General features: G+C 41.5%; 1 protein-coding gene across 15 annotated transcripts in view; it reads left to right on the plus strand.

Moving 5' to 3' along the window:
• The window catches only part of TNRC6B (trinucleotide repeat containing adaptor 6B), a 296,357-nt gene that overhangs the window by 126,992 nt on the left and 142,750 nt on the right, over positions 1–26,615 (plus strand). The window contains exon 1 of one of the 15 annotated variants that reach the window (XM_055374708.2): positions 11,523–11,898. The exons of 13 other annotated variants lie outside the window; for them this stretch is intronic. In XM_055374708.2, coding sequence (XP_055230683.1) covers positions 11,894–11,898 — 5 coding nt within the window. In that variant the 5' untranslated portion in view covers positions 11,523–11,893. Of the gene's footprint in view, positions 1–11,522; positions 11,899–26,615 lie in introns of those variants that run through there. One more of the 15 variants, XM_055374713.2, reaches the window with a different exon arrangement.

Consider the following 26,615-nt stretch of genomic DNA (forward strand, 5'->3'; position numbering starts at 1 on the left):
GGACACAGCCAAACTGTATCAGCCAGTTATCAGTTATTGGGTGGTTTTTTTTTGTTGTTGTTTTGTTTTGTTTTTGGGCAGAAAATGCCTTTCTAGCCAAGTCTGAACCTTTTCTTCTAAGGGCCTCCCTAAGATGCTATTAGCCTGTCTATGCATATTTTCAAAGGAACTTCTGCCCCTGCCAGGGGCTCTCCTGAAGGTCTTCCATGCAAGTCTGGTTTCCTTCTCCCTTACGTGTCTCTGGGCAGGCAAAGAAATCCTTCTTTCTGACTAGCTGCAAATCTGGCTTTTGTGGGAATACTCTTAAGAAAAAGCAAACTAATTTCAAAGACAAAACTAGGTTCAAAAGTGAATATTTATTTACAAAGAGGAGATAAATCACAAAAATGGCAACTTAAAAAAATTAACAAATACCACAAAATTCAGAAAAACAATGTAATATTTGTATTAATTGGTTGCCTAATACATGGCTGTGAAACGTTTTCCCCTACATTTTTTGGCCATGCTATACTCTTTTTTTTTTTTTTTTTTTTTGTGCTATACTCTTTGATCATCCCTCCCTAGTCTGTGATATTTTCTAAAATAGGTAAATAATTCAGTGCTTCCTATAGCATGGTAGACCAAAATATGTTTTTTGTTATTAAGTTCCATTCTGCCTCACAACTTGTTATTGGTAACATCATATAAATTTGTAAAAGTGTTGGCAGGGCATGGTGGCTCATGCCCGTAATCCTAGCACTCTGGGAGACCAAAGTGGGCAGATCACGAGGTCAGGAGTTTGAGACCAGCCTGGCCAACATGGTGAAACCCCGTCTCTACTAAAAGTCCAAAAATTAGCTAAGCGTGGTGGCACACATCTGTAATCCCAGCTACTCAGGAGGCTAAGGCAGGAGATTCGCTTGAACCAGGGAGGTGGAGGTTGCAGTGAGCCGAGGTCGTGTCACCACACTCCAGCCTGGGCGACAGAGTGAGACTTTGTCTCAAAAAAAAAAAAAAAAAAAAATTGTTAGCAATTTTGGGAAAACCTCTATTGAATATCTTTTATATATGCACTATGAAATTGCCAGGCTTCACTGTTTCTTGTACATTGGCTAATCTGAAATAGCCTTTGAATTGACATATGTATATCATAACATAATTTGGCCCCACATATTTCAGTCATGGTAGAGTGAGTTGACCTAGTAACAGCTCTTTGTACATTGATGGTTAACATTATCTCAACCATACACAGTTTTATGAAAACCACATAAATTTAGTTTATTCCATTGAACCCGAAACAAAAGTATTTTCAACTTAAGGTTTCCTTAGGGGGATCTCCAGAATGGCCGAAGTCACTCATAAGTCCATTGACACAAGGGGAACCATGATGGCAAGAAAGTTGGTATGGAAGGACAGATACTATTAATATATAATTCCATTTATCCAAGGTACTTAGAGCAGTCAGTTTAGAGACAGAAAGTAGAATAGTGGTTGCCAGGGGCTGAGGAAAGGGGAAAAAAATGAAGTTGTTGTTTAATGTGTACAGAATTTCAGATTTGCAAGATGAAAAAGTTCTGGAGATCTGTTGCACAGCAGAGTGAATATACATAACGCTACTGAACTATACACTTAAAAATGGTTAAGATGATCAGTTTTTTGTGTTTTTTTTAACCACAATAAAAATTTTCGGACCAGGTGCCGTGGCTCAATCCTAGCACTTTGGGAGGCCAAAGTGGGAGGGTTGTTTGAACCCAAAAATTGAGACCAGCATAGATTCCCATCGCTACCAAAAAAAAAAAAAAAAAAAAAAAAAAGCTGGCCATGGTGGCACATGCCTGTAGTCCTAGCTACTTGGGAGGCTGAGTTTGAGACAGGAGGATTGCTTGAATCTGGCAGTTTGAGGCTGCAGTGAGTCATGATTGTAGCCGGGGCAACAGAGCGAGACCTTGTCTCCAAAAACAAAACACAGTAACCAAAAAATAAGGGATAATTGGTCACTTTGTTAGGATCCCTCCTAGAGCTTTAGGAGGGGCCCATGAAAGTGAGGGGGCCTGCAGGTTTAAATTAGCTTCAGAGCAAAGCATATCTGTTTCAACCATTCTGGTCCTATCTATCTGTTGAAACCCAACTGATCTAAGCCATAGTGCCTCCATTTTCAAACTGGTCTCTCAGAGCACAACCATACAGTTAATAATTTATCTTACACTTTTTTGTTGATTGCCTCATGCATATGTCTTATCTCTGAACTGTAGGATAAGTGTTATCTTCTTTTACAGCCTAAAAGTACCTAGGTTCATAGTATTCATCCATTCATTCCTTTGCTTATTTGTTCATTCATTCCACAATATTAATTGAATTTCTCTTCTGTGCTAGACCCAGAAATAAAAGCTACATACCCTGCCCTCTTAAGGGTTCATTGTTTAGAGGGGGAAACGCCAAGTAAGTGGTCAATCATAACAGGCTATGAAGGCGCTGCTTTAGAGGTATGTACGAGGTGCCTTGGAACACAGATGGGGGTACTGGACTCAGCCTGGAGTGTCAAGAATGGCTTCCTCCAAATGCAGATTTAACTTTTGAGGTTCAATTCTAAGGAATTTGAGAAAAACTGTTCCCTAAAAGGCCTGCTAGCATTGTAACTTAAATAGTACAAATGTTAACATTCTAATTTGTAACTGAATCCAGAGATTGTTGGATTTAGGTTGCATTGGAGATCTAACATAGTTTTGGCTATTATTTCTATCTTCTGACTTTGTTGGGAGTAAGAAGAGCAGAAATGCTTAGCTCTCCCGTTGACATTTTTTCTTGTCAGCCTACCTCCTTGCCATGATTTGGTAGTACCGAAGTTGGTAAAACTTGGAAAAGCCTTTGCCTTTCCCAGGTTCTCTACATGGCAAACTCCTACTCATTCTTTGAGACTCAGTTCAAACTCTCACCTCCTCCCCTGTGAAATCTTTTCTTATTCTCCCAGCAGTTACCCTTTTTATTCCCATAGCACAGCCATGTTATATCTCTATTTATACTTTCATTTTGATACTTTGCTATATTTTAATTATGGATTTACATGCCTCTCTTTCCTTTGAGGTGTTATTAATCGTTTTTGTATGCCCCTGGGCCTAGTCCTAGCATAGTACCTACTACGTAGTAGGTGCTGTGCAACAAATAATGGTTGTTGACTGTATGAATGAATGGTGAGTCCAGAGTTTGGAATCTTCTTTTTTTTTTTTTTTTTTTTTGAGACGGAGTCTTGCTCTGTTGCCAGGCTGGAGTGCAGTGGCATGATCTCGGGTTACTGCAATCTCTGCCTCCCGGGTTCAAGCTATTCTCCTCCCTCAGCCTCCCGAGTAGCTGGGATCACAGGTGCGCACCACCACAACCAACTAATTTTTGTATTTTTAGTAGAGACGGGGTTTCACCATGTTGACCAGGATGGTATCAATCTTCCGACCTCATGATCCACCCACCTCGGCCTTCCAAAGTGCTGGGATCACAGGTGTGAGCCACCACACCTGGTCTGGAGTCCTATTTTTGAATGAATTGATTGGCCTTACGATATTTCATTGTCACAAGATTACATACTTAACAAGTACCAATTATCTTACAATAGAATCACTTGTACCTTCAAAATATACTGTGTACTTACATACTTTTCTCCACCTCCACTGCCCAGCTGTCTCTAGCCACCCTCTCTCACCTAGATGGCCACAGTGGCTTTCTGACTTTTCTTCCTGCTTCTCTTGATCCTTGGTAGTGTATTCTCCATACAGAAACCAGGAAGAGCTTCTAGAAATACAAATCTGATTGTATCTCTACCAGAGTGGTTTTAAGCCTTCCAAGGGTCCTTGGCATACTCACGTTAGGAGGTTTTGAAGGCTTCATCCCGTGTTTATAGGAAAAATTAAAAGGTACTCACATACCATATTAAATACGTAGACATATCCCATATTAAATATGTGGATTTATCTATTTATTTTTGATGTCACATTTTAAAAGAATTTTTCATAATTCTGCTTCTGAAATTCTTTGGCTACAAGTAACTAATTCATAAGTATCTCAGACTTCTTAACAGGTAACATATTTAGGGGCTGGGCATGGTGACTTAAGCCTATAATTGTGGCACTTTGGGAGTCTGAGGCAGGAAGATTGCTTGAGCCCGGAAGTTGGAGATCAGTCTGAGCAACATGGTGAAACCCCATCTATAAAAAATTGAAAAAGTATCTGTGCATGGTGGCACACACCTCTGGTCTCAGCTACTTGGGAGGCTGAGGCAGGAGAATCACTTGAGCCTGAAAGGTTGAGGCTGTGGTGAGCCATGTTCGTGTTGCTGCATTCTAGTCTGGGCAACAGGGCGAAACCCTATCTCAAGGGGGAAAAATATATATATATATTATATATAATATATATTTTATATATATAATATATTTTATATATATTATATATAATATATATAATATATATCCTATACATACATATATGAACATACATACATATATGTATATAAAATGTTCATCACTTTTGAAAACAATTCTCACTTTGCAAAAATTCGTATACATACATATATAAACATACATATATAGGTGTATATACCTATATATGTACATATATGTGTGTATATATACATATATACCTATATATGTACATGTATGTGTGTATATACATATATACCTATATATGTACATATGTGTGTATATACATATATACCTATGTATGTGCATATATGTGTGTATATATACACCTATATATGTACATATAGGTGTATATATACACATATACCTGTATATGTACATATATGTGTATATATATACACATATACCTATATATGACATACACACATACATGTATCTATATATGTATGTTTATATATATGTATGTATAGGAATTTTTTCAAAGTGAGAATTGTTTTCAAATGTGATGAACATTTTATAAGTGCTGGTTTTTTTTGTTTTGAGACGGAGTCTCGCTCTGTCACCCAGGCTGGAGTGCAGTGGCGCGATCTCGGCTCATTGCAACCTCTGCTTCCCGGATTCAAGCGATTCTCCTGCCTCAGCCTCCCGAGTAGCTGAGACTATAGGTGCATGCTACCACGCCCGGCTAATTTTGTATTCTTAGTAGAGATGGGGTTTCACCGTGTTAGCCAGCATAGTCTCGATCTCCTGACCTTGTGATCCGCCTGCCTCGGCCTCCCAAAGTGCTGGGATTACAGGCGTGAGCCACCGCACCCGGCCATAAATGCTAAATTTAACAATGAATGGGACTGCTGAGTGGTTATAAAGGACATTTAAGCATTTATTAATTTTTGTGGCCAAAATTTTTTGTTTGTATTTTGCACTTGTATTTTTTTTAAGATCCCAAACATTTTTCTAAGTCTCTGAAAAGCTTATGGACCCTAGGCATTCAGTGGAAAGCAACTAATGGATAAAATGGCGCTGTTTTGTTTTCCTGCTGAAAACTCTTTTGTGACTTTCCACTATTCCAAAAGTGAAATCTTTACTGTGGACTGAAGAACTTAGTATGATCTAGCTCTTCCTGCCTCTTGAGATTCATTTCACGCCTCTATCCCCTGCTCACAGGTCCTAGCCTTCTGATCATTTCTCTTGTTTATTGACCACTCAAACATTTGCTTTTCTTTCTCTTTTCTTTTTTTTTTTTTTTTGATGGAGTCTCTCTCTGTTGCCCAGGCTGGAGTGCAGTACCGCGATCTCAGCTCACTGCAGCCTCCGCCTCCTGGGTTCAGGTGATTCTCGCACCTCAGCCTTCCAAGTAGCTGGGATTACAGGCGCACCACCATGCCCAGCTAATTTTTTTTTTTTTTCCTTTGGTATTTTTAGTAGAGATGGGGGTTTCACCATGTTGGCCAGGCTGGCCTCGAACTCCTGACCTCAAGAGATCTGCCTGCCTTAGCCTCCCAAAGTTCTGGGATTACAGGCATGAGCCACCACGCCCGGCCTAAACATCTGCTTTTCAACTCAGCTTAAATGTCGCTCCTGAGAAAAGCCTTCCCTGTGCACCTTATCTAAAGTGAGCCTCTCTCAATTATTCTATATCCTGTCAAACTGCTTATTCCCTTCTCAGTGAGTTCCTTCTCCTGTGAGGATGTCAGCTCCATATAGACGAGAACCTTCTGCTTCACTGCTGCATCCCTAGCTCTTAGCACAGAGTCTGATAGGGAAAGTACTTAGTACATATTTATTGAACAAATGAAGGTTAATGTTAGTAGCTGGTTTAACTGTCCCTGTATCGTTGTAATTTAACCATCCTTGTATTGTTGGTGTAGTATTGTTGGTGTAAAGCCTATGTGGTCATAATGAATTATTCTCTTAAAACTACTCAGTTCTGTCTGATAATATTTTACTTAGTATTTTTGCATCTGTCTTCACAAATGAACATTAGTTTAGTTTTATTTTTTGTACCATCTTAGTCCAAATGCTTATCAAGAATATGTTATCCTCATGGAAGAAAGTAGGAAGCTTTTCCTTTTATCCTTATACCTCCTGGAACAGTAAGGATAATGTGGAAATTATCTGTTCAATAAGAGTTAGATAGCATTCACCTAGAAAATTGGGCTTGCTGTTGTTTTAGTGGCTCATTCTTTGAAGATCTTAGAGATTTCTGCTATGGGTTGTTGTTCCCCTAATTTTTCTTGAGTTGATTTTGGTAACTTCTGTTTTCTTTGACTATCATCCATCTTATTTAATCTTCAAGTTTATTTATGTAAAGTTACATATAATTCTAGCATGAGTTAAAAGATTTTCTCTAAATCTGCAGTTATGATATCCTCTTTCTCAGCCCTAATGTTTGTGACTTCTCTCTTTCAATGATCAGATTTTTGACAGAATTATCTACATTTATTTAATGTTTTAAAACAAAATATAGTTTTTGGTTTTGTTTTTTTTTTTTTTTTGAGATGGAGTCTCGCTCTACTGGCGATCTCCGCTCACTGCAACCTCCGCCTCCCGGATTCAAGCAATTGTCCTGCCTCAGGTTCCCGAGTAGCTGGGACTACAGGTGCGTGCCACCACGCCCAGCTAATTTTTGTATTTCTAGTAGAGACGGGGTTTCACCATGTTGACCAGGATGGTCTTGATCACTTGACCTCGTGATCCACCCTCGGCCTCCTAAAGTGCTGGAATTACAGGTGTAAGCCATCACACCTGGCCTAGTTTTTGTTTTTATTAATTCAGTTTACTCTTTTTTTTTTTTGGCTGTTACTTTATATCTGTGCCAAAAACAAGAAAACAGATATATATATGTATAATCTGTCACCAAGGCTGGAGTACAGTGGCGTGATCTCAGCTCAGCCTCCGGAGTAGCTAGGACCACAGGCATACCCCACCAAGCCCGGCTGATTTTTTTTATTTTTTTGTAGAGGCAAGATCTCACTATGTTTGTTGCCCAGTCTCAAACTCTTGGGCTCAAGTAATCCTCTAACTTTGGCCTCCCAAAGTGCTGGGATTACAGGCATGAGCCACCACCACGGCCAGCCTTGCTTTTATATTTATTCATTTTTGGGGTTTATTAACTCTTTTTCTAGATTTTTGAACATATATATATATATATATATATATATATATATTTTTTTTTTTTTTTTTTTTTTTTTTTGAGACAGAATCTCATTCTGTTGTCCAGGCTGGGGTGCAGTGGCATGATCTTAGCTCACTGCAACTACCATCTCCCAGGTTCAAGTAATTGTCCTGCCTTAGCCTCCCAAGTAGCTGGGATTACCAGCATGTACCACCATGCCCAGCTAAATTTTGTATTTTGAGTTGGGTTTTCACCATGTTGGCCAGGCTGGTCTTGAACTCCTGACCTCAGGTGATCTGCCTGGCTCAGTCTCCCAGAGTGCTGTGATTACAGGCGTGAGCCACCACACCCAGCCTTTTTCTAGATTTTTGAGTTAAATACTCAGTTCAGTTATTTTTCAATCTTGTTTTCTTCTTCTTTTTTTTCTTTTTCTTTTTTTTTTTTTAGAGACAGAGTTTTGTTCTATTGCCCCAGCTGGAGGGTAGTGGCACGACCTCGCTCACTGCAACCTGCAGCCTCCACCTTCTGGCTTCAAGTGATTCTTGAGCCTCAGCCTCCTGAGTAGTTGGGACTACAGGCGTGTGCCACCATGCCCAGCTAATTTTTGTTATTTTTAGTAGAAACGGGATTTTGCCATGTTGGCCAGGCTGGTCTCGAACTCCTGGCCTCAAGTGATCCACCCACCTCGGCCTCCCAAAGTGCTGGGATTACAGGTATAAGCCACCACGCCTGGCCAATCATGTTCTCTGATAAAAATATTTTGAGGAATGGTATGTAACCTCCAAAGGTGCCAGCTTTGAAAGATAACAGTCATTTGAATATTCTTGTTTTTAGTTTAAGAAAATAATTTTTATGGCCGAGGCCGGCGGATCACGAGGTGATTTAGTGAAACCCCGTCTCTACTACAAATACAAAAAAATTAGCTGAGCGTGGTGACAGGCACCTATAGTCCCAGCTACTCGGGAGGCTGAGGCAGGAGAATGGCGTGAACCCGGGAGGCAGAGCTTGCAGTAAGCCGAGATAGCGCCACTGCACTCTAGCTTGGGCGACAGAGCGAGACTCCATCTCAAAAAAAAAAAAAAAATTTATTTCTTTGTATCCTTACCTCACAATAATATAATTTTAAAATATTGTCTAATTGTTAGTATGAAAAAAGTATAATAAATCTATCACAGAATCTGTTATGTCTGGAAACACAAGGGAGAAATAATGTATTTATTGCACTTGTTTGTTTTAGATAAACGATTAGACTAATTGTATTAAATTTAGAGGTATTGCATAGAAAAGATGATGTGGAGGTTAAGGAAAAAATATTCAGTGGCCAGGCGCAGTGCCTCATGCCTGTAATCTCAGCACTTTGGGAGGCTGACGTGGGCAGATCATGAGGTCAGGAGTTCGAGACCAGCCTGGCCAACATGGTGAAACCCTGTCTCTATTAAAAATACAAAAATTATGTGGGCATGGTGGCATGTGTCTGTAATCCCAGCAACTCAGGAGGCTGAGACAGGAGAATCGCTTGAACCCAGGAGGTGGAGGTTGCTGTGAGCCGATACTGTGCCACTGCACTCCAGCCTGGGTGACAGAGCAAGATTCTGTCTCAAAATATATATATATATATATGTTTTCAGCATATTATTTGAAATTAGAACCAATATTTTATTTAAAATATGTTTGTTCTGTTTCCAAACTTTTCATACAGTTTGCTATTTAACACTTACAAGGCAACACATATAAATATTTGTATACAATAATATTCTACACTGGGGAATGGAGACTTAGCAAAGTTCAGTTTCATAAAGAAAGCATGTCCATCACAAATTAAAACAAGGTGGATGTTCAGTCTCCACACATTTTTACAAATCGAGCCAGCTACAAGCAAGTAGGCTTTCAGTAACTCATCTGGAAGGTATTGGAAGGATAAAAATAGACTAAATAATCAGAATTTCCATTCTAGGAGTTTCCTGCTTTTTCCTGCATCTCAATTGTCAGTGCAGGGCCTGGCTATTTCACTCAGTGCTAGGCAAAGACAGTGGAAGCTTAAGCCACAGCTATTCAGGCTGCCAGATTGTCCAGGCATTGGCCTTTGCCTGCCATGAAACAGCTCCTTTCCTGTCGTCATATCTGAGTGGAAAGAGCAAAGGCGGGAGACTGTATAAAGACCCAGAAGCCAGGATGACAACAAGTGTGTGGGATTTTACAAGCATTCATAGGTTCCTTTTCAAGGAAAGCCGGGTTTCTAGAATCCGTCAGTTGTCTGCTGGCTGGCATGGCAGCCTAGTTTATGGGAGAAGCACACTAGGGAATCCTCCCTTTTCTGGCTTATAGAGATAGGTGGAGTCGATAGTCACAGGGCATTCTCATGCGCTTTTCTTTTCTTTTTTTTTTTTTTTTTTTTTTTTTTTGAGACGGAGTTTCACTCTTGCTGCCCAGTCTGGAGTGCAATGGCGCGATCTCGGCTCACCGCAACCTCCGCCTCCCGGGTTCAAGCGATTCTCCTGCTAAGCTCAGCCTCCCTGGTAGCTGGGATTACAGGCATGTGCCACCACGCTGGCTAATTTTGTATTTTTAGTAGAGACGGGGTTTCTCCATGCTGGTCAGGCTGGTCGCGAACTCCCGACCTCGGGTGATCTGCCCGCCTCGGCCTCCCAAAGTGCTGGGATTACAGGTATGAGCCACCGCGCCCGGCCTCATGCGCTTTTTACCATTTCAGTTACTTTCTTTCCTGAAGCCGTCCTTAAAACATAGATGAATGCGAGTTTCTGGGAACTATGTGACCCTCATTCCCCTACATTTTTTATATTCAGGTGGCAGATTTCCTCCTACTCAGCCCAGCCATTCTGAATAGGGTCCAAGTCATTGATTTATTCATTTATTTACCTCCTATGTGGGGTTTGGTGTGGAGCCTCACAGAGCAGTGAAGACGTGGTGTTTTTCCTTATACAGTTTACAGTCTCCTGGGGAAGACTAATGTTTAGCACATTCTTTCATAAATTGCAATTATGACCATTGCTCTGAAGAAGTAGTAAAGGATATTATGGGAGTGTTAACAGGAGGGCCTGGTCTGGACTGCGAGGGTCAAGAAGCCTTCCCAGGGTGGAGGCGAACTTTTGAGATGGCCAGGAAAAGATGAACAGAACTACTCAAAGAAGCCAAGTGCAGAGTTTCAGAGGTGAAAGAAACCAAAGATACCATCTAGGGAAGCCCAATCTCCGCCAGCTACCAATGAGAAAACGGAGGCCAGGCAGGGTGGGAGGATGGGTAAGGGACTTACTTACTTGCTGTTAGCAGTGAAGTTACACAGCCTGTGAGCCGCGGGGGCTGGAGATGCAAACCGAGCTTGGGTTTCTTAAGTGGGTAGGAGTGGAGATGTGTATGCGAAGGAGAAGGGATTAGGAGTGGTGGAAACCAGGTAGGTTTTAATTTAGTGCCTAGTCTCGCTCAGCTGCAGAGCTACCTCCTGCGGTGGGGGAGGGGATTAAAGATGACTCAGACCTGCCCTAGCCCAGAGAAACTCCGTTTGCAGTGCTGAAGCATAGTTTTTATTTGGGTTTGGGGGAGGAGATACTGAACACACATACAGGCAAAACAATAAGTGTAGAGTTCAGAATTGGGAAACCAGTCCCTCTTCTGCAGCTGTTTAGCTGTGTGATTTGGGATAAGTCACTTAACCTTTCTGAATTGCAGTTCAGTTTATACTTTTGTGCGTTTCTTTCAGTCTTTTTCTATACATTTTAGGAGTTTCTTAGAGATCAGTCGTGCCCTATATTTCACCTCTTTCTTTCAAAACTAAAGCCTCTTGTTTGGTAGAGCTGTGTTTCAGCCCCTTTTACAGAGCAGTTTGCCAGCCTGTGCTTGCCCAAACATCTAGAGAATAACTAGCAAGCGAGCCAGGAGAAGATCCAGGAGCTGTAAGAATCGTTAGCAACTGAGCATATTTCTATAAACCAATAAAGGTTTTTCTGTTTTGTTCATCTGTTACCCTTATGCTGTTGCCACTTTCACATGCAGTGTCTGTAGGCGGAGAGTATGAGATAACAGCATTTCACAAATGAAAGTGAGTGGAAAAGGGCTGCTTCCCCTTTAAGGCAGTCTCAGCTCCAGCTCCCTCCCCTTTCCTGATTGACAAACCTACCCGAAGTCACGTGATCTGCCTCTATTTGAAGGTCACAAAAAGCTGCTTCCTTTAGAGACAGAGAGGGAGAGAGAGAGCAAGAGGGAGAGTGTGTGAGAGAGAGTTAGTTCAAGCCAAAATGGCCGACAGAGTCTCTGCTGGTTTCTGAATATTTAAAATACAAAAAAACAGATAGACAAAAAGAATTCATTTTTTGGACCTTTTTTCATTTCCATTTCTACCTTGTATGCCTCAATTTGCTGGATTTAAGCACTGCTGCACTTTATGAGGTTGGTAAATATTTTCAATTTTTTAAAACCAATTGATTTATATGGATCTTGTCTAACCGTTTTCACTGGTGGTGTTGCAAATCGACATTTGTCTAGCATGGAGACTGGCTTCAGACATTTCGTGGATCTGTGTAAATCAGACCCGTGATGTACTTTGGTTCGGCATTTTAGAAATGGAAAAGACGTGGTAAAATATTTAGATTTTGAAGTGATTTAATTGCACTTTTAATGTATATGCAGATTTTCATCATCGTTTCTATCTTGCAATAAATGAAGCAGCGAGTAATTGGAAATTTGCTATTTAGAAAGAGGTTTTTAAAAAACACAGACCTCCCCCTCCCCCCTTAAATCTGCTGCAAAAATTTGCATAAATATAAATGGGTTTGCATTCTTTCGGCTGCTAAGGCCGACAAAGGATCTGGGAGGGCAAGCCCTAGAACGGGAAAGCCTTTTTGTATCTTTTTATTTTTTAAACTGGGCCCTCCTTCCTAGAGAGATGTAAAACCTAAAGTAAGACCTAATACATTTTAAACATCAGGTTGGGGGCGGGTGAACACCAGGAGGTTTGGGGTTTGTAGATTCCCCTGCTTGAAAACCTCCCAAGCAATATGTGGCTCACCCCTCTCCTTTCTGCGCGCGCTCATTTGCACTGGGTCTCTGTGTGTGTTCTCAAATGTGCAGCCAGATGCGCTTTTATTTTGATCCTGGATTTAACCAAAGGGTAGGACTATGTTGTAAACATGGTGTTTTAAAGATATCAACAGCTATTCACCGCGATTAGAAATTATTTCTTTATCAGTTCTCCCTGTGTATTAGTCTTCTTCATTCCTCACGAAATAAAATTTTTGTTTAATTTTACACAGATGCAAAACTGGGCTTTTCAGCATAAATTCATCGTGTGGGTGTGTGGTTGCTTGTTTCGGCCATGTATCCACTGCGAAGTGGTCATTTAGGGTCACATGTATAAGTAGCAGTCTATGTGATTGTTAGTAACCCCTGAAGCTGTGCAGTGCCTGAAGTTAAATTCCATTACTCCTAATGCAGGATTCTGGAAGCCTGAGAGAAGGGAGGAAAGAAAGCTGAAAACTTGCTTTCTCAGAGCCTCCTCCCCCTATCATTGTGAGAGTGTGATGTAATGCTTTTCGGTCTGGTGGGCTGAAAGGATTGTAGTTTGTGATGTGGCGGGTAAATTGCCCCCACCCCTGGGTAAATTACTCCACCCCCCTGAGCACATCCCTGGCTCAGAGAGGCCTTGTTTTCTTTTCTCTTTTTTTCCTAATTTGTATCCTCCTGATTTATGCTGTGGCATATTGGCATGAGAAAGAGACTGTTCTTCTAAATCTGTTACAAAGTATAGTTTAGAAAAGGCATTTAAAATATGCAAATGGGTTGAATTGTCATATCCCCATCATTAAATATGTAGATGTGGATTAAAGCTAATTAAGCATAAATGGAATAATTTTGATCAGAAGGGAGCAGTGTTTTTTGTTGTTTCCTTTTTAATTAATCTAATTATGAGATGCTTACTGGGCCTGAAAGTGTTAAAAAAGATAAAGTGGAAAAAATGCTGGACCATTTTGAAAATTTGACAGTCTGGAAGAGGGTGTGTGGTGCTTTCAAAAGCTTTATTCACTCTTAAAATGGATTGGCCTCTTGTGCTGAAAATGGCCTGTTTCTTTGGGCCAATTGTGTGTAGATGAAGGGACTTTCACGCTAATTTAACAAAAAGACTTTCCATTTGAATACATAAGATAATTAAAGCCCTCTGTCTCTAACAAGCAAGGATTTTATTATTTTAAAAAATTAATGTTGTTATGTTAGTAATGGTAATAAATACAGAAGTGACTGTTTAGATTCACTGTAAATTTTTTGATGATATAAATTCAGCTTTTGTGTAAGAAGGATTGGAAACATTACATTAAAGAGGTAGTCTGGAACAAAGTTGTCTCTGAATTTTTTTACGGCTTGAATTTAAAGGGAAAAGATAGAGAAATTACCTTAGAGAATGTTGCATTGTGGTAGACCTAAAGGAAAATCAGCTCTGATTTTTGTTGCTGTTTTTCTGAAAATGAAAGCACTTTTTTGGGGCTTTGCTTGTTATATGATTCATTTTACACCTATTTCCTAAAGTTGGTCTTACTGAAGAGGAGAGAAAAACCTAGGCTTTCCATGTTTTGCCATTATCTTGTTTTTGTGGCTGTGTAAACATATGAATGGCAGGTTAATTCAGTTTGCAGAGAGGAGGAACCAGAGCAGTGTACCTGCTGTCTTAGGCAGAACAGAGAATGATACAATGAATGCCATTTGATTCTTTGAAATGTTTTTTGTAAATATTCTTTTCCCCTAGATAATTAAAAGGTGAGATAAATAAGACCTGGCTTCACGTATGGGAAGCATTATGGCTCTGGTGAGTTGATAGCTCGACTGCCATTTTGGATCTCAGATCCTGCAGAGCCAATCCTTCTGGCTCACCAACACGATGGTCATCCAGAAGGAAATGAAAATGAGTAATCAATTAAGTGTGCAGATGGATAGTATTTAATTTGTCCCTTCTGTTGAAGTTTTCTTTCTGTGAGTACTGTGAATTGAAGCTTTAAAAACTTTAAAGATGTGGCCGATGTTATGAAGAGCAATATCCAGGGGTGTTGGAACTTGCACGTTGTAGTTTTACTTTTTAAAAATGAGATGGCATATGCAGAGGAAGTTTCTTATTGGAGAAAGTGAATATAATCCCTATTAACCGCCCCCCCCCCCATCTATATTTCCTAATGCTGGATCAACTAGTGATAATATCACAACATTACTCTGTCTCAGAAAAAAATGTCACAGGTTCATGACTGAAAGATCACAAAAATTGGTAGCGTTCATCAGAAGTGGTATCTCAATTTTAAAGTGCTTTTCGGTCATTCCATCTGGTTCCCAGAAAGGAAGCTTTGGCATCTTTGATATATGGTGCAAACTCAGCTCTGTTCTTCAGCTGTGAATGGCCATTTGTTATTCTGTATGGCACTCGGATGGTCCTTTAAAAATAAACTTCTGAACATTGAAGCAGAGACTTCTAAGGCTTCTCCAGCTCTTCAGCTCTACAAGAGACACTAAAAGAGTGTTATGCGATGATGAGACCTTCAGGTTCTGCAGAGCAGGCTGAGCAGCTCTGGCTATTGAGGACCACCCTGAGGAATAAGGGTGGTCCTCACCCTACCCAGCTGCTCCTCACCCTACCCAGCTGCTCCATGACTGAAAAGTTTGGGAAGATTTTAATTTTTATAACTCAGATCATATAATCATTGATCATCAGCAGTTTAAGCTGGACACGGCCCTGAGGCAATGCAGATAGATGAATGTACTTTGTCCCTTTCCTCAAGGAGTACCAGGTCAGCATTATTGGTAAACAGATCGTCACAACTTGGCAGTTTACGTGCAATATTCAGAGCAAGTTCCTGGTTACAGAAGTATCTGAGTATCTGCATCAGGAGGGTCCTTGTTTTAAAATTTCTTAAAGAAGCCAAATAGGCCAGTCGTGGTGGCTCACGCCTGTGATCACTTTGGGAGTCCCAGGCAGGCTGATTGCTTGAGCTCAGGAGTTTGAGACCAGCCTGGGCAACATGGCAAAACCCTGTCCCTACAAGAAATTTTAAACAAAATTAGCTGGGCATGGTGGCTCACGCCTGTCATCTCAACTACTCAGGAGGCTGAGAGGTGAAAGGATAGTTTGAGCCAGTGTTGTTGACACTGCAGTTAGCCAAGATCGCGCCACTGCATTCCAGCCTAGGAAACAGCTAGACCCTGTCTCGAGAGAAAAAAAAAAAAAGCCGGCCGGGCGTGGTGGCTCACGCCTGTAATCCCAGCACTTTGGGAGGTCGAGGTGAGTGGATCACGAGGTCAGGAGTTCGAGACCAGCCTGGACAATATGGTGAACCCTTGTCTCTACTAAAAATACAAAAAAACTAGCCGAGGGTGGTGGCGCCTGCCTGTAATCCCAGCTACTCGGGAGGCTGAGGCAGGAGAATCGTTTGAACCCAGGAGTCGGAGGTTGCAGTGAGCCGAGATTGTGCCACTGCACTCCATCCTGGGCAGTACAGGGAGACTCCATCTCAAAAAAAAAAGAAAAAAAAGCCAAATAATTACCTCATTTAATAATTTTTAGTTATTTAGATATTAGACTTCTTTAAGTGGAACTTGTTTCTGTCTGGTGGCTGGGGAGAGGGACAGCATATGTTAATTGTTTCTCTGTACAGTATTGTTCATGGATTTACTCTAATCCCACTTTCCTCACCTGCTTCTTGTGATTAAGACGGGTGTCGGGGGTAGGGTGGAGTGAATTGAAGCCACTTGGCCAGAAAAGGGATTTATTTAACTCATGGCAGTGACATCTTAACATTGTTTTCTTCTTTCCGTCATATATTTATTCAGCAGTAATTTATTAAGCACTGATGTAGGTGCTGGGGCATCTAAGAATTAATTTGGTTGGCCCATTGCCTTCAATAGTTTGGTTCATGTGGAAATATTTGCCATCTGGTGACTAACTATATAACTTACTGCTTTAGGTTATGACTGAGATAACTCCTTAGTTATCTTTTCTGATAATCAGGGAATGAGTGGTAATTTTTTGCTTCTGGTAGTTTTGGAGACTTCATTGAAGGTTTGACTTGATAGTCACTTTATTAAACATTGTCTTTAGCTCTGTGCACTATCTCTTCAAAATTATCTTTTGCATTACCTCTGAGAACTTTGCAACCTGGAATTGCCTTCCTAGTTATTTTATCACATCCTTCAATTTTACTTTTTTAACACTCCTAAATTGTATCACCATCTGAAATTATTTGTGTATGGTACGTCTCCACAATACTATCCGGTTTCCTGAAAGCAGAGACCTTATCTGTTTTCCTCACTGTTGTATCCCCAACATCTAGAACAGGGCTTGGCAGGAGTAGATGTTGAGTGAAAATGTGTGAGTATAAGGTCACCAGGACTCGCTGTGTGACGATGGTAGGCTCGTTTCCTCACCAGCAAAATGGGGATAATATATTGTTGCGACGCATAAAGGAAATGCTATATGTGAGGGCTGGGCACCTAGTCTTGTTGCTTAGTAAGTGTTTCCTTCCCCTTTGCTGCATCTCCCTTTGTTGAATGAACCAGAAAGGCTTTTATGGCCCCGCAGAATGGCTCTGTTCTTTCTCATGGCTACCAGGATCACGAAGCCTGTACAGTGATTGCACAGAGCTTTAGCCTGCACAAGGACAGGAGCAGCGTGGAGCCTTTTCTTTTTATTCAAGTCCCTGCATTCCTGTGGTCTGATGTCGTCTCTTCATAACTCTCCAGTTTCCTTCAGGCTGTGCCTCTGTGTTGTATCAACGTTTACTTGGCTGTTTTTCATACATTCTGTGCTTTGCATCAGAAGGTTCTCAGCAGTTTCAAATGAATTGGTCTTAGAGTTTACAAGGCAAAGGAGAACATTGAATACAGCGTTTTCTCCCTCATTGTGATTATTCTGGGCCCACACATGTAAATTCTGTTTATTTGACCAAATTATTACTAGGTTTTTTTTTTTTTTTTAATATGAGATGGAGTCACTCTGTTGCCCGGGCTGGAGTGCAGTGGCGTGATCTTTACTCACTGCAACCTCCGCCTCCTGGGTTCAAGCGATTCTTCTGCGTCAGCCTCCCGAGTAGCTGGGATTACAGGCACCTGCCACTACACCCAGCTAATTTTTTGTATATTTTAGTAGATACAGTGTTTCAGCATGTTGGCCAGGCTGATCTCGAACTCCTGACCTTGTGATTCACCTGCCTCGGCCTCCCAAAGTTCTGGGATTACAGGCATGAGACACTGTGCACAACAGCCAGTTTTGACTCAATGGGCAAAATGAAAATTTAGGTCCATTGCCCACTTTATACAATGCTGTTGAATTAATATGGGTGACAGAAAAATGGCTTTCATTCATTGATGTTGGAATTTGTTTTTTAAAAAACTTAGAAAATGATCTGTTTACTCATTCATTCTGCAAATAATTACTGAGCGCTTTTCACATGCCAGGTGTTGATAAGTACAAGTACAAGCCTAGCAGTAGTGTGAAGATTTTCTCCAGACACGACTGCTGAAGTTAGAGAATAGATGCAGGGGGCTGGCTGGTGCTCAGGGTGTTGGGGGGTTGCAAAGGGTGGACACTTAGAGAGATAACAGCTTCTGCAAAGACCACGGGGCACTAGTGGACACTGGCATATTTGGGGAGCAGCATAGAGAGTACTTTGACATGGTTGGAGTGTCGTGTGCTTAAGGGAAGAAATAATCTGAGAAATGAGAGGTAAGCTGAAAAACTAAGCCTTGACCAGATGCAGAAGAGTGTATAAGCCACACTTGAAAGTCTTTTTCCTGAGAACAGTTGAAGGGTTTTAAGTGGGAAAGTCACTTGTTCAGATTGGATTTTTGAAAGACGATTCTGGTGTGTTGTGGAAACTGGCTGGGACGTTGCACGTAAGACCAGATGATACTGTAGTAATCTCAGGTCATAGTGGCCTGAACTGACAACAGAGTTGGGGACAAATGAATGAGTTCCAGAGGCATTTAGGAAGATTTCGGAGGAGTTGGTCATTGGGTATGAGAAGACGGGGTTGGAGAAATATAACACCTGTGTCTCTGGCTGGCTTCTTGTGGGAATGGTGCCACCATTCATTGAGTTAGGGTGCATTTAGATGAGGCACAGGTGTGGGGTTGAGATTATGAGTTCAGTTTTGGAATCATTGAATCCCGAGATATCCAGGTGAAAGGCTGGAGTAATTACAGGTCCGGTCTGGAGATAAAGACTTAAGAGTTACCAGTAGTTCCAAATTTACCAAATTTTTTTTTTTTTCTTTTTGAGACGGAGTCTTGCTCACCAGGCTGGAGTGCAGTGGCACAATCTTGGCTCACTGAAACCTCTGCTTCCCGGGTTCAAGCGATTCTCCTGTCTCAGCCTCCTGAGTAGCTGGGATTACAGGCATGTGCCACCACGGCCAGCTAATTTTTGTATTTTTAGTAGAGACGAGGTTTCAACATGTTAGCCAAAATGGTCTTGTTCTCTTTACCTTGTGATCCGCCCACCTCGGCCTCCCAAAGTGCTGGGATTACAGGTGTGAGCCACCACACCTGGCAAGATTTTCCTTTTTAAGTTGATTTCTTTGGTAAGGTGTCCAAGGATGGCATACCTGTACTATGCAGTGCAAGGTGCTGTTCAGTGCTATTAAGGGAATACTATACTATTTTATAAAGATAAGGCCATATACTCTCATTACCATAGTGATTATTAGAAGAACCAAAGGAGTTTGATGGAGGAGAGGCACTGATTTTAACTGTGTTGATCAGAGAAAGCTTTGTTGAGGACTTTGTATTTGAGTGGAACCCTACAGATTGGGCAGAATGGTGGTGAGTAGACTTATGGCAGGCTGTACTAGCTAGAGGAAGGTGGAGGAGGACTAGGTGTGTCCAGGGAGGATTGAGAGGAGGTTGCACACATGTACAGGAGCTGAGTGCCTGCTGAGTAGTTTGTATTGCTATGGTAGACGGTGGAGACCTGTTGAAAATTTGATGGCAGTGCAGTGAGAATTTTGATATGGCAGTGGTGCAGAGGAGGACTTGGTGGGGGGGCACTGATTAAAGGAAGAATTGAGAGACAGCCAGGCCAGTTAGGGGATAAAAGGACTGTTATGAAACGTCCCGCTATAAGGCTATGGCCATGCAACTAGGGACCAGGTTTTTAAGGTGAATGATGGGAATCTTCAACCAAAAGGAAGATTGACGCATTCCAGGTCAGACTTACTGAATTGGAGAATTTGGTGGGACTTGGCAATGGAACTGGTTAGCAGGCAGCTGGCAGTGTGGATCTGCAGCTTGAGAAAGAGGTCAGAAGTGGAGATAAAGACTTGGAAGGCTTCCACGTGGAAGTGATAGTCGAAGCTAAGGGAGAGGATGAGGTCACCATGGGAGTGTAAAGAATAGAAAAAAGAACTGAGAATGAGACCTTGGGGACAGGAAGAGAAAGAGGACCTGGGAAAGGATAAAAAGAACGGTGGCTCTGTAGGACAGTCATTCCTCATCACAGAAGATGAGGGAAGAACTGTTCGATCACAGGTATGGTCAGCAGTTCAAATGCTGCACAGGAAGAAAAGTATTTGGTTATGGCAACATTCCCGAACCTGGTGTTGGGAGGTGTTCCAGTGCTGGTTTGGGAATCGTTCGATGGCGCCAGCACCGCCCAGTAGAAACAGAATGCAAGCCACGTGTGTTATTTTAAATTTTCCAGGAGTCACATTAAAAAAGTAAACAGTCCGGGCACGGTGGCTCACACCTGTAATCCCAGCACTTTGGGAGGCGAGGGCGAGCGGATCACAAGGTCAGGAGATCGAGACCATCCTGGCCAACATGGTGAAACCCCATCTCTACTAAAAATACAAAAATTAGCCAGGTGTGGTGGCGGATGCCTGTAATCCCAACTACTTGGGAGGCTGATGCAGGAGAATTGCTTGAACCTGGGAGGCTGAGGTTGCAGTGAGCCTAGATCACGCCACTGAACTCCAGCCTGGGTGACAGAACAAGACTCCATCTCAAAAAAAAAAAAAAAAAAAAATTAAAAATAAAAAGAAATAAGTGAAATTAATTTCAGTAATATCGACTTTATTTAACCAAATATATGTAAAATATTGTTAATTCAACATATTATTGATTTTAAAATGTTAACGCAACGTTTTACATTTTTTTTGTACCAAGACATTGAAACCTGGTGTGTATCTTAGGCTTACAACACATTTCAGTTCAAACATAAAATTTTCATTGGAAATACTTGATTTGCTTTTAGATTTCATAAAACTTACTACTTTTTCATGGAAAAGTAGGTTCACATACCCACGTTTTTCCAAACATAAAAAAGTTTTCCAGCAATGGAAATAAGTGTCAGCTTTTAGATTTAAATTAATTAAAATACAGTTAAAAATTCAGTTTGAGTGGCACTAGTCTCATTGCAAGTGCACAGTAGCCACGTGCGGCTACTCTGTTGGACAGCACAGGGAGGGTTATGCGAAGTACAATAGGCTACTTTACAGCGGATGTGCACTCTGAAAATACCCAAAATGGTTTAGCACCATCGCAAAGCATTTCACAGGATTAGTGTTTCTTAGAATACATGTTGGCTTATCCTAGTGGAAATTTTAGAATTAGAAGGGTCAAATCTCTAATTTTGAATGTGAGGAGATAAACTTTTTATGAAAGTACACAGATTCCAAAATTTGAAATAGTGTTTGGGCTACAGTCAGCAGAATGGTACATTGGTAGAAGTTCCTAAACATACCGGTTTGTGCCATGTTTCTGAAATGCTTGGTGCAGAGGCTTACACTTAAAAACAGATCCAGCAGGAGGGGTGGGAGCGTTCCTGTTACTGTTCGTGAGTTTCTTTTGCACTCCCTGGAGTCAGTGAGGTGGTGGCTTCAGGTGAGGGGATGAAGTTAGGATTGCTTTAAGTCAGTGTCCCAGCCTCCCTGTGTGGTGGAGGTGTGAGGTGGGAGAGGGTGCCACCAGGCTAATTATGTTGTGCTTGTCTCTCACTTTTCTTATCTCACTTTTCTCCGTTTAGCCCCAGATTGTCACACTCATTGTGTACTTTTTGCCGACCTGGGCCAATTGAACGCATATTTACTAAATACGGGTGGGTTTTTTCAGTTTATAAAAAGCAGGTTCAAAGATTTTCATTTAATTATCTCATTGATTGAGACTGCTTTGCAGCTGTCAACTAGACCATCTAAGTGATAACCAGTAAAGATAGAAAGGATCTTGAATCTGGCCGGGTACGGTGGCTCACGCCTGTAGTCCCAGCACTTTGGGAGGCTGAGGCGGGTGGATCACCTGAGGTCAGGAGTTTGAGACCAGCCTGGCCAACATGGTGAAACCTCGTCTCTACTAAAAATACAAAAAATTAGCTGGGCGCCTGTAATCCCAGCCACTTGGGAGACTGAGGTAAGAGAATCGCTTGAACCTGGGAGGCGGAGGTTGCAGTAAGCTGAGATCACACCATTGCACTCCAGCCTGGGCGACAGAGCAACACTGTCTCAAAAAAAAATAAAACAAAATAAAGAAATGATCTTGAATCCTGCTTGGAATCAAACCTTGTTCACACTGGAGAGAGTAAGTGCTGGTTTTTGGTTACTACATGATTTCATTTCAGTTGACATAGAGAAGCTTATTTTTCTGTGAAGTGCCCTGTCAGAGTTTGGGATATCAGCTATTCAATCTTGTTTTTTGTTTGTTTAATCAGTATGACTTCTTACATTCTTGTTTTTCTTTAGAAGTGCATTTTGGTTATTCATTTATGCCTTTATAAAAACCAGACTGTATAGTGGTGAGCAGAAATAATGCCCTTTAATGCCTTAGTAAGGTCAGAGACCTAGCAGGTGATCGCGTGTGCTCCCCTCCAGGATCCCAGGGCAGCGAAGCTTGTGATCAGTTGTTGCCTCTTCTTGCCGTTGTTTCCTTTACCCCTCTGCTTACTGAAAATAATTGCTGTTCTTTTAATGCCAAGAAGTTCCCATTTATAAACTGAAGTTAGATAATTAGGTAGCTTAGAACAGTGGCTTTTAAACTTTTTGATTGGCTCTACTATAAAAAATTCAATTTGTATTGAAACCCATAGACATGTGAATGTTTATGCTGAAACAGAAGTATTTACTTTCTGATAATAAGTGTATGTAGTCAGATACAGTCTTTTAAGTCCACTTTGTATGGTACAGAACAAAACCCTAACAAGCTAATTCCAACCCACTAAATTGATTTAATGATCACTGAGGGTTGTCTTACCATGGTTTCAAAACATTTAGAAGGCACTACTCATGAGTTGCCCCATTTCAGCATATCATCCCCACTTTTGCTGGTCTAAGAATCATTTATCAGTCCCACTCAGTTATCATATCAACCAGATTTGTTAGTGACTTTAAAAAAACGTTAATTTGTTACTTCAGCAAGTAGAAGATGGATATTTTTGATGCCCAGAGTGTTGTCTTCCCCGTCCAGGGGATCTCATTCTGATCAAACCGAATTGGCCATCCATACTGAGAAGTGGCTATTGATATATTTATATTGAGAAATGAATATGTGTTTATACTTTCTCCCCCAGATATTAGAGAAACTGAAGTGGGAAACACCTTTGTAGCTACCAGATTATGTGTTCTCTTTTGGAAAAGCCTCATGGAAAACACTGCTGTGCTGTCTTCCAGCTTCCAGGTTTCACAAAGGCACATCTCTCAACTAGTAATACGTTCTGTTTTCAGAACACACTTCAGTACATTTGATTAGTTCAGCATTTCCCACTGTTTGTTGGGGTACTAATAGATTTGTCTGCCCAAAAAAAAAAAAAAAAAAAAAAAGAGGTTTCTTTCCTAATTAAACTGAATTAAACTGGCCTTTCCTTGCTACAGGATTTCTTAACGTCTTTAAGATGGGAATGTGCATTGGAAATCTTAGTGATGTGTATATAAAATCTTCAAAGTGCCAGGTTTTTGTTTTTTAGTGTCCACTTGGGGAAATGCTTGATTAGCTTTCCATTTCAGTTATCCCTTTCTAAAACTGGGTCTTAAGCAAACTGGAATTGGGTGTTTCCCAGGTCTCTTCAAACATTTTAATATGTTGGTTCCCAGACTTCGGTTTCAGGGAACTGTAAGGTTGAAAAAGACACATTGGTGCCCATCATGAGTTACTAGTTTGAAATTTGCCAAGTAAAGGCATTTTTGAAACTTACCATTTGTTACCATCATTTCAAAGAAAAAAAAAATTTTAACAAAAAAGTAGAATGAACAGTCTCAGAATAAGAGCCATCTCATTAAATTGAATAAAGCTTTATGAAAATGATTACATTGTTTCCTTTTTCCCACAGATCATCACAGGTGCTAAAGTTTGGCATTTGGGAACCACATCCTAATTATAGACCATCTCTTAGTATGTATTACAATAAGTATGTGCTTGCTGGTTTTATTAGCCTCACTCACAGGAATAAACCTTATTTCAAGTCTGGGACTACCTTCCTTCATTCTTATTTATTGACTACCAAGATAATGATTTCATGACTCATCCTTTTAAAAAATTACCTTGTTCCATCTGAATATGCTGTGAGCAGATAACCATTCTACATTCGTGTCTGAAAAAAGAAAAACCAAGCCCACTCCATTAGGTGCTGAGCAGTTGTAGCATCTAGAATAGTACTCAAAACTTACAGCAAAATTTATCTGATTCAGTCTTGGTGGTTATGTAAAACGGCAAGTAGGTTATAAAACTTACATATCTGTGTTACTTGTATACATTTTAACCTGTTGGCTCTTCATGAGTTATGAAAATGGCCATGGCAGATTTTCTGTCATATTATGTACATTTTAATTTTTATGTCCATCGTCTGCTGTTGCATTTTAAATGACAAAGACCTTAAATCTGGCAACCCCACATCAAATGTCCCCTCTGTCCCTGTCTCAGGGAGAGAAAGTGCTTCTTGGATGCACTTTACTCCTGTAATCAGGAGGGCCATGGCCAGCAGCTCTCTGGCCTGCCCTGGTGTGATAATGCTATCAGCTGGTTGTGGGAGTGGCTGCCCCAGCAAGGCCTGCTCCTTCTCCTTTTCGAAGAGTGCTGGGGCAGAGAGGGGAGGAGAGGAGAGGTTATGGTTAGCTGTGTCGGGTGTTTGGAAGCATTGGCATGCTGGGTAGACTTGAATTGGAGCTTGGTATAATCTAGGTCCTGTGTGATTGGAAAGATGTGTTTACTGCATCAGTATTTATTGAACAAATCTAATGTGTCGAGCACTGTATAGTGCTGGAAATAAGAAGGTAAAAAGACCTAGTTTTTATCTTTGGACTCAACCAGTAATGCAAACAGACAGACACACAATGAGGCTGCCCATAATAAAGACGACGCTTCGGAATCCTTGAGGATAGAGAAGAGGAAGGGAATGGGAAAGTCTCCCCCAAGGAGGAAACATCTGAGCTGGGTCTTAATGGGCAGATGGGAGTCGCTTGGTGTGGTGGAGTGGTTAAGAACTGAGGTTCTGAAGTCAGGACAGCTGTGTGGTCAGATCAGCCCAGTGTTGAGCAGCTGTGCCATCTTGTATGCCGCGGTTTTCTCATTGGTAAAATAAGGGGATAGTAATAGTACCCACCTCGAAGAGTGATCGTGAAGATTCAGTGAGAACTTGTTTCAGGTGTTTAACATGTTGCTTGGGTCATTGTTAGCTACTGTTTTCATTATTGTTATTACTGGAATTGGATGTTTCCCAGGTCTCTTCCCTGCTCTGTTTCAGACAGAAGAAATAGAATAAACAAGGACAAAGAGTTAGGGAGTGAGTGGGAGAGTGGGAAATGGTGAGATATTAGTGGGGCACAAGGGTTAACTCTTCGGAGGAGAGCAGAAGGGTAGCTTGGAGTTGTAGTTTGATTGGTTTTGTATTCTAAGAAATTTGTTTTATTTTTATTTTTTTAAACAAGACAGGTTCTCACTCTGTCATCCAGGCTGGAGTGCAATAGTGTGATCATAGCTCACTGTGACCTTGAACTCCTGGGCTCAAGTGATCCTCCTGCCTCAGCCTCCTGAGTAGCTAAGACTGCAAATGTGTGCCATCATGGCCAGCTTATTTATTTATTTAATTATTTAGAGACAGAGTCTCATTCTGTTGCCCAGGCTGGAGTGCAGTGGCATGATCTCAGCTCACTGCAACCTCCACCTCCTGGGTTCAAGCAATTCTTTTGCCTCAGCCTCCCCAGTAGCTGGGATTACAGGCATGCACCACCATGCCCAGCTAATTTTTGTATTTTTAGTAGAGACGGGGTTTCGCCATGTTGGCCAGGCTGGTCTCAAACTCCTGACCTCAAGTGATCCACCTGCCTTACAGACGTGAGCCACCGCACCCAGCCTATTTTTATTTTTTAGAGATAGAATCTTGCTTTTTTGCCTAGCCTGCTCCCGAACTCCTGACCTCAAGTGATTTTCCCACCTTGCCCTCCCAAAGTGCTGAGATAAGATCCAGCTGTGATTACAGGTGTGAGCAACTATGCCTGGCCCAGAAATTTGGATTTTATCCCGTAGAAAGCAGTTTTAAAAACTAAACTTGCCTCCACTGATTTTCATGTTAAGGATCCGGTGCAAGGGACAGGCAGTCAAAGCAAGAGGGACAAGTGGAGAACATAAATTAAGGTAGTGACCATAAAGATGGAAAGACCAGGCTGGGTGTGGTGGTTCATGCCTGTAATCCCAGCACTTTGGGAGGCTAAGGCGGGTGGATCACCTGAGGTCGGGAGTTGGAGACAGCCTAGCCAACGTGGTGAAACCCCGTCTCTACTAAAAATACAAAAATTAGCCAAGCATGGTGGTGCACACCTGTAGTCCCAGCTACTTTGGAGTCTGAGGCATGAGAATCGCTTGAATCCAGGAGACGGAGGCTGCAGTGAGCCGAGATCGAGCCACTGCATTCCTGTCTAGGCAACTGAGCGAGACTCTGCCTCAAAAAAAAAAAAAAAAAAAAAACCCGTAAAGACCAGATTTTCAAGCTCCTTCCGAAGTGGGATGAGTCCATCAGCTATGGTGAGAAAGAGGGAGGGGTCCTAGATCAGCCCCAGGCTGGGGGAAGGGATGATGCCACGAATTGGGGTAGGCGGTCAGTGGGTAGAGCAGGGGTTTGGGCTATGTGGTAGGATGAACAGCAGGGGTAGAAGGCAATGTGT

Source organism: Gorilla gorilla, chromosome 23 (genome assembly GCF_029281585.2).
Source record: "Gorilla gorilla gorilla isolate KB3781 chromosome 23, NHGRI_mGorGor1-v2.1_pri, whole genome shotgun sequence".
NCBI lineage: Eukaryota > Metazoa > Chordata > Mammalia > Primates > Hominidae > Gorilla > Gorilla gorilla.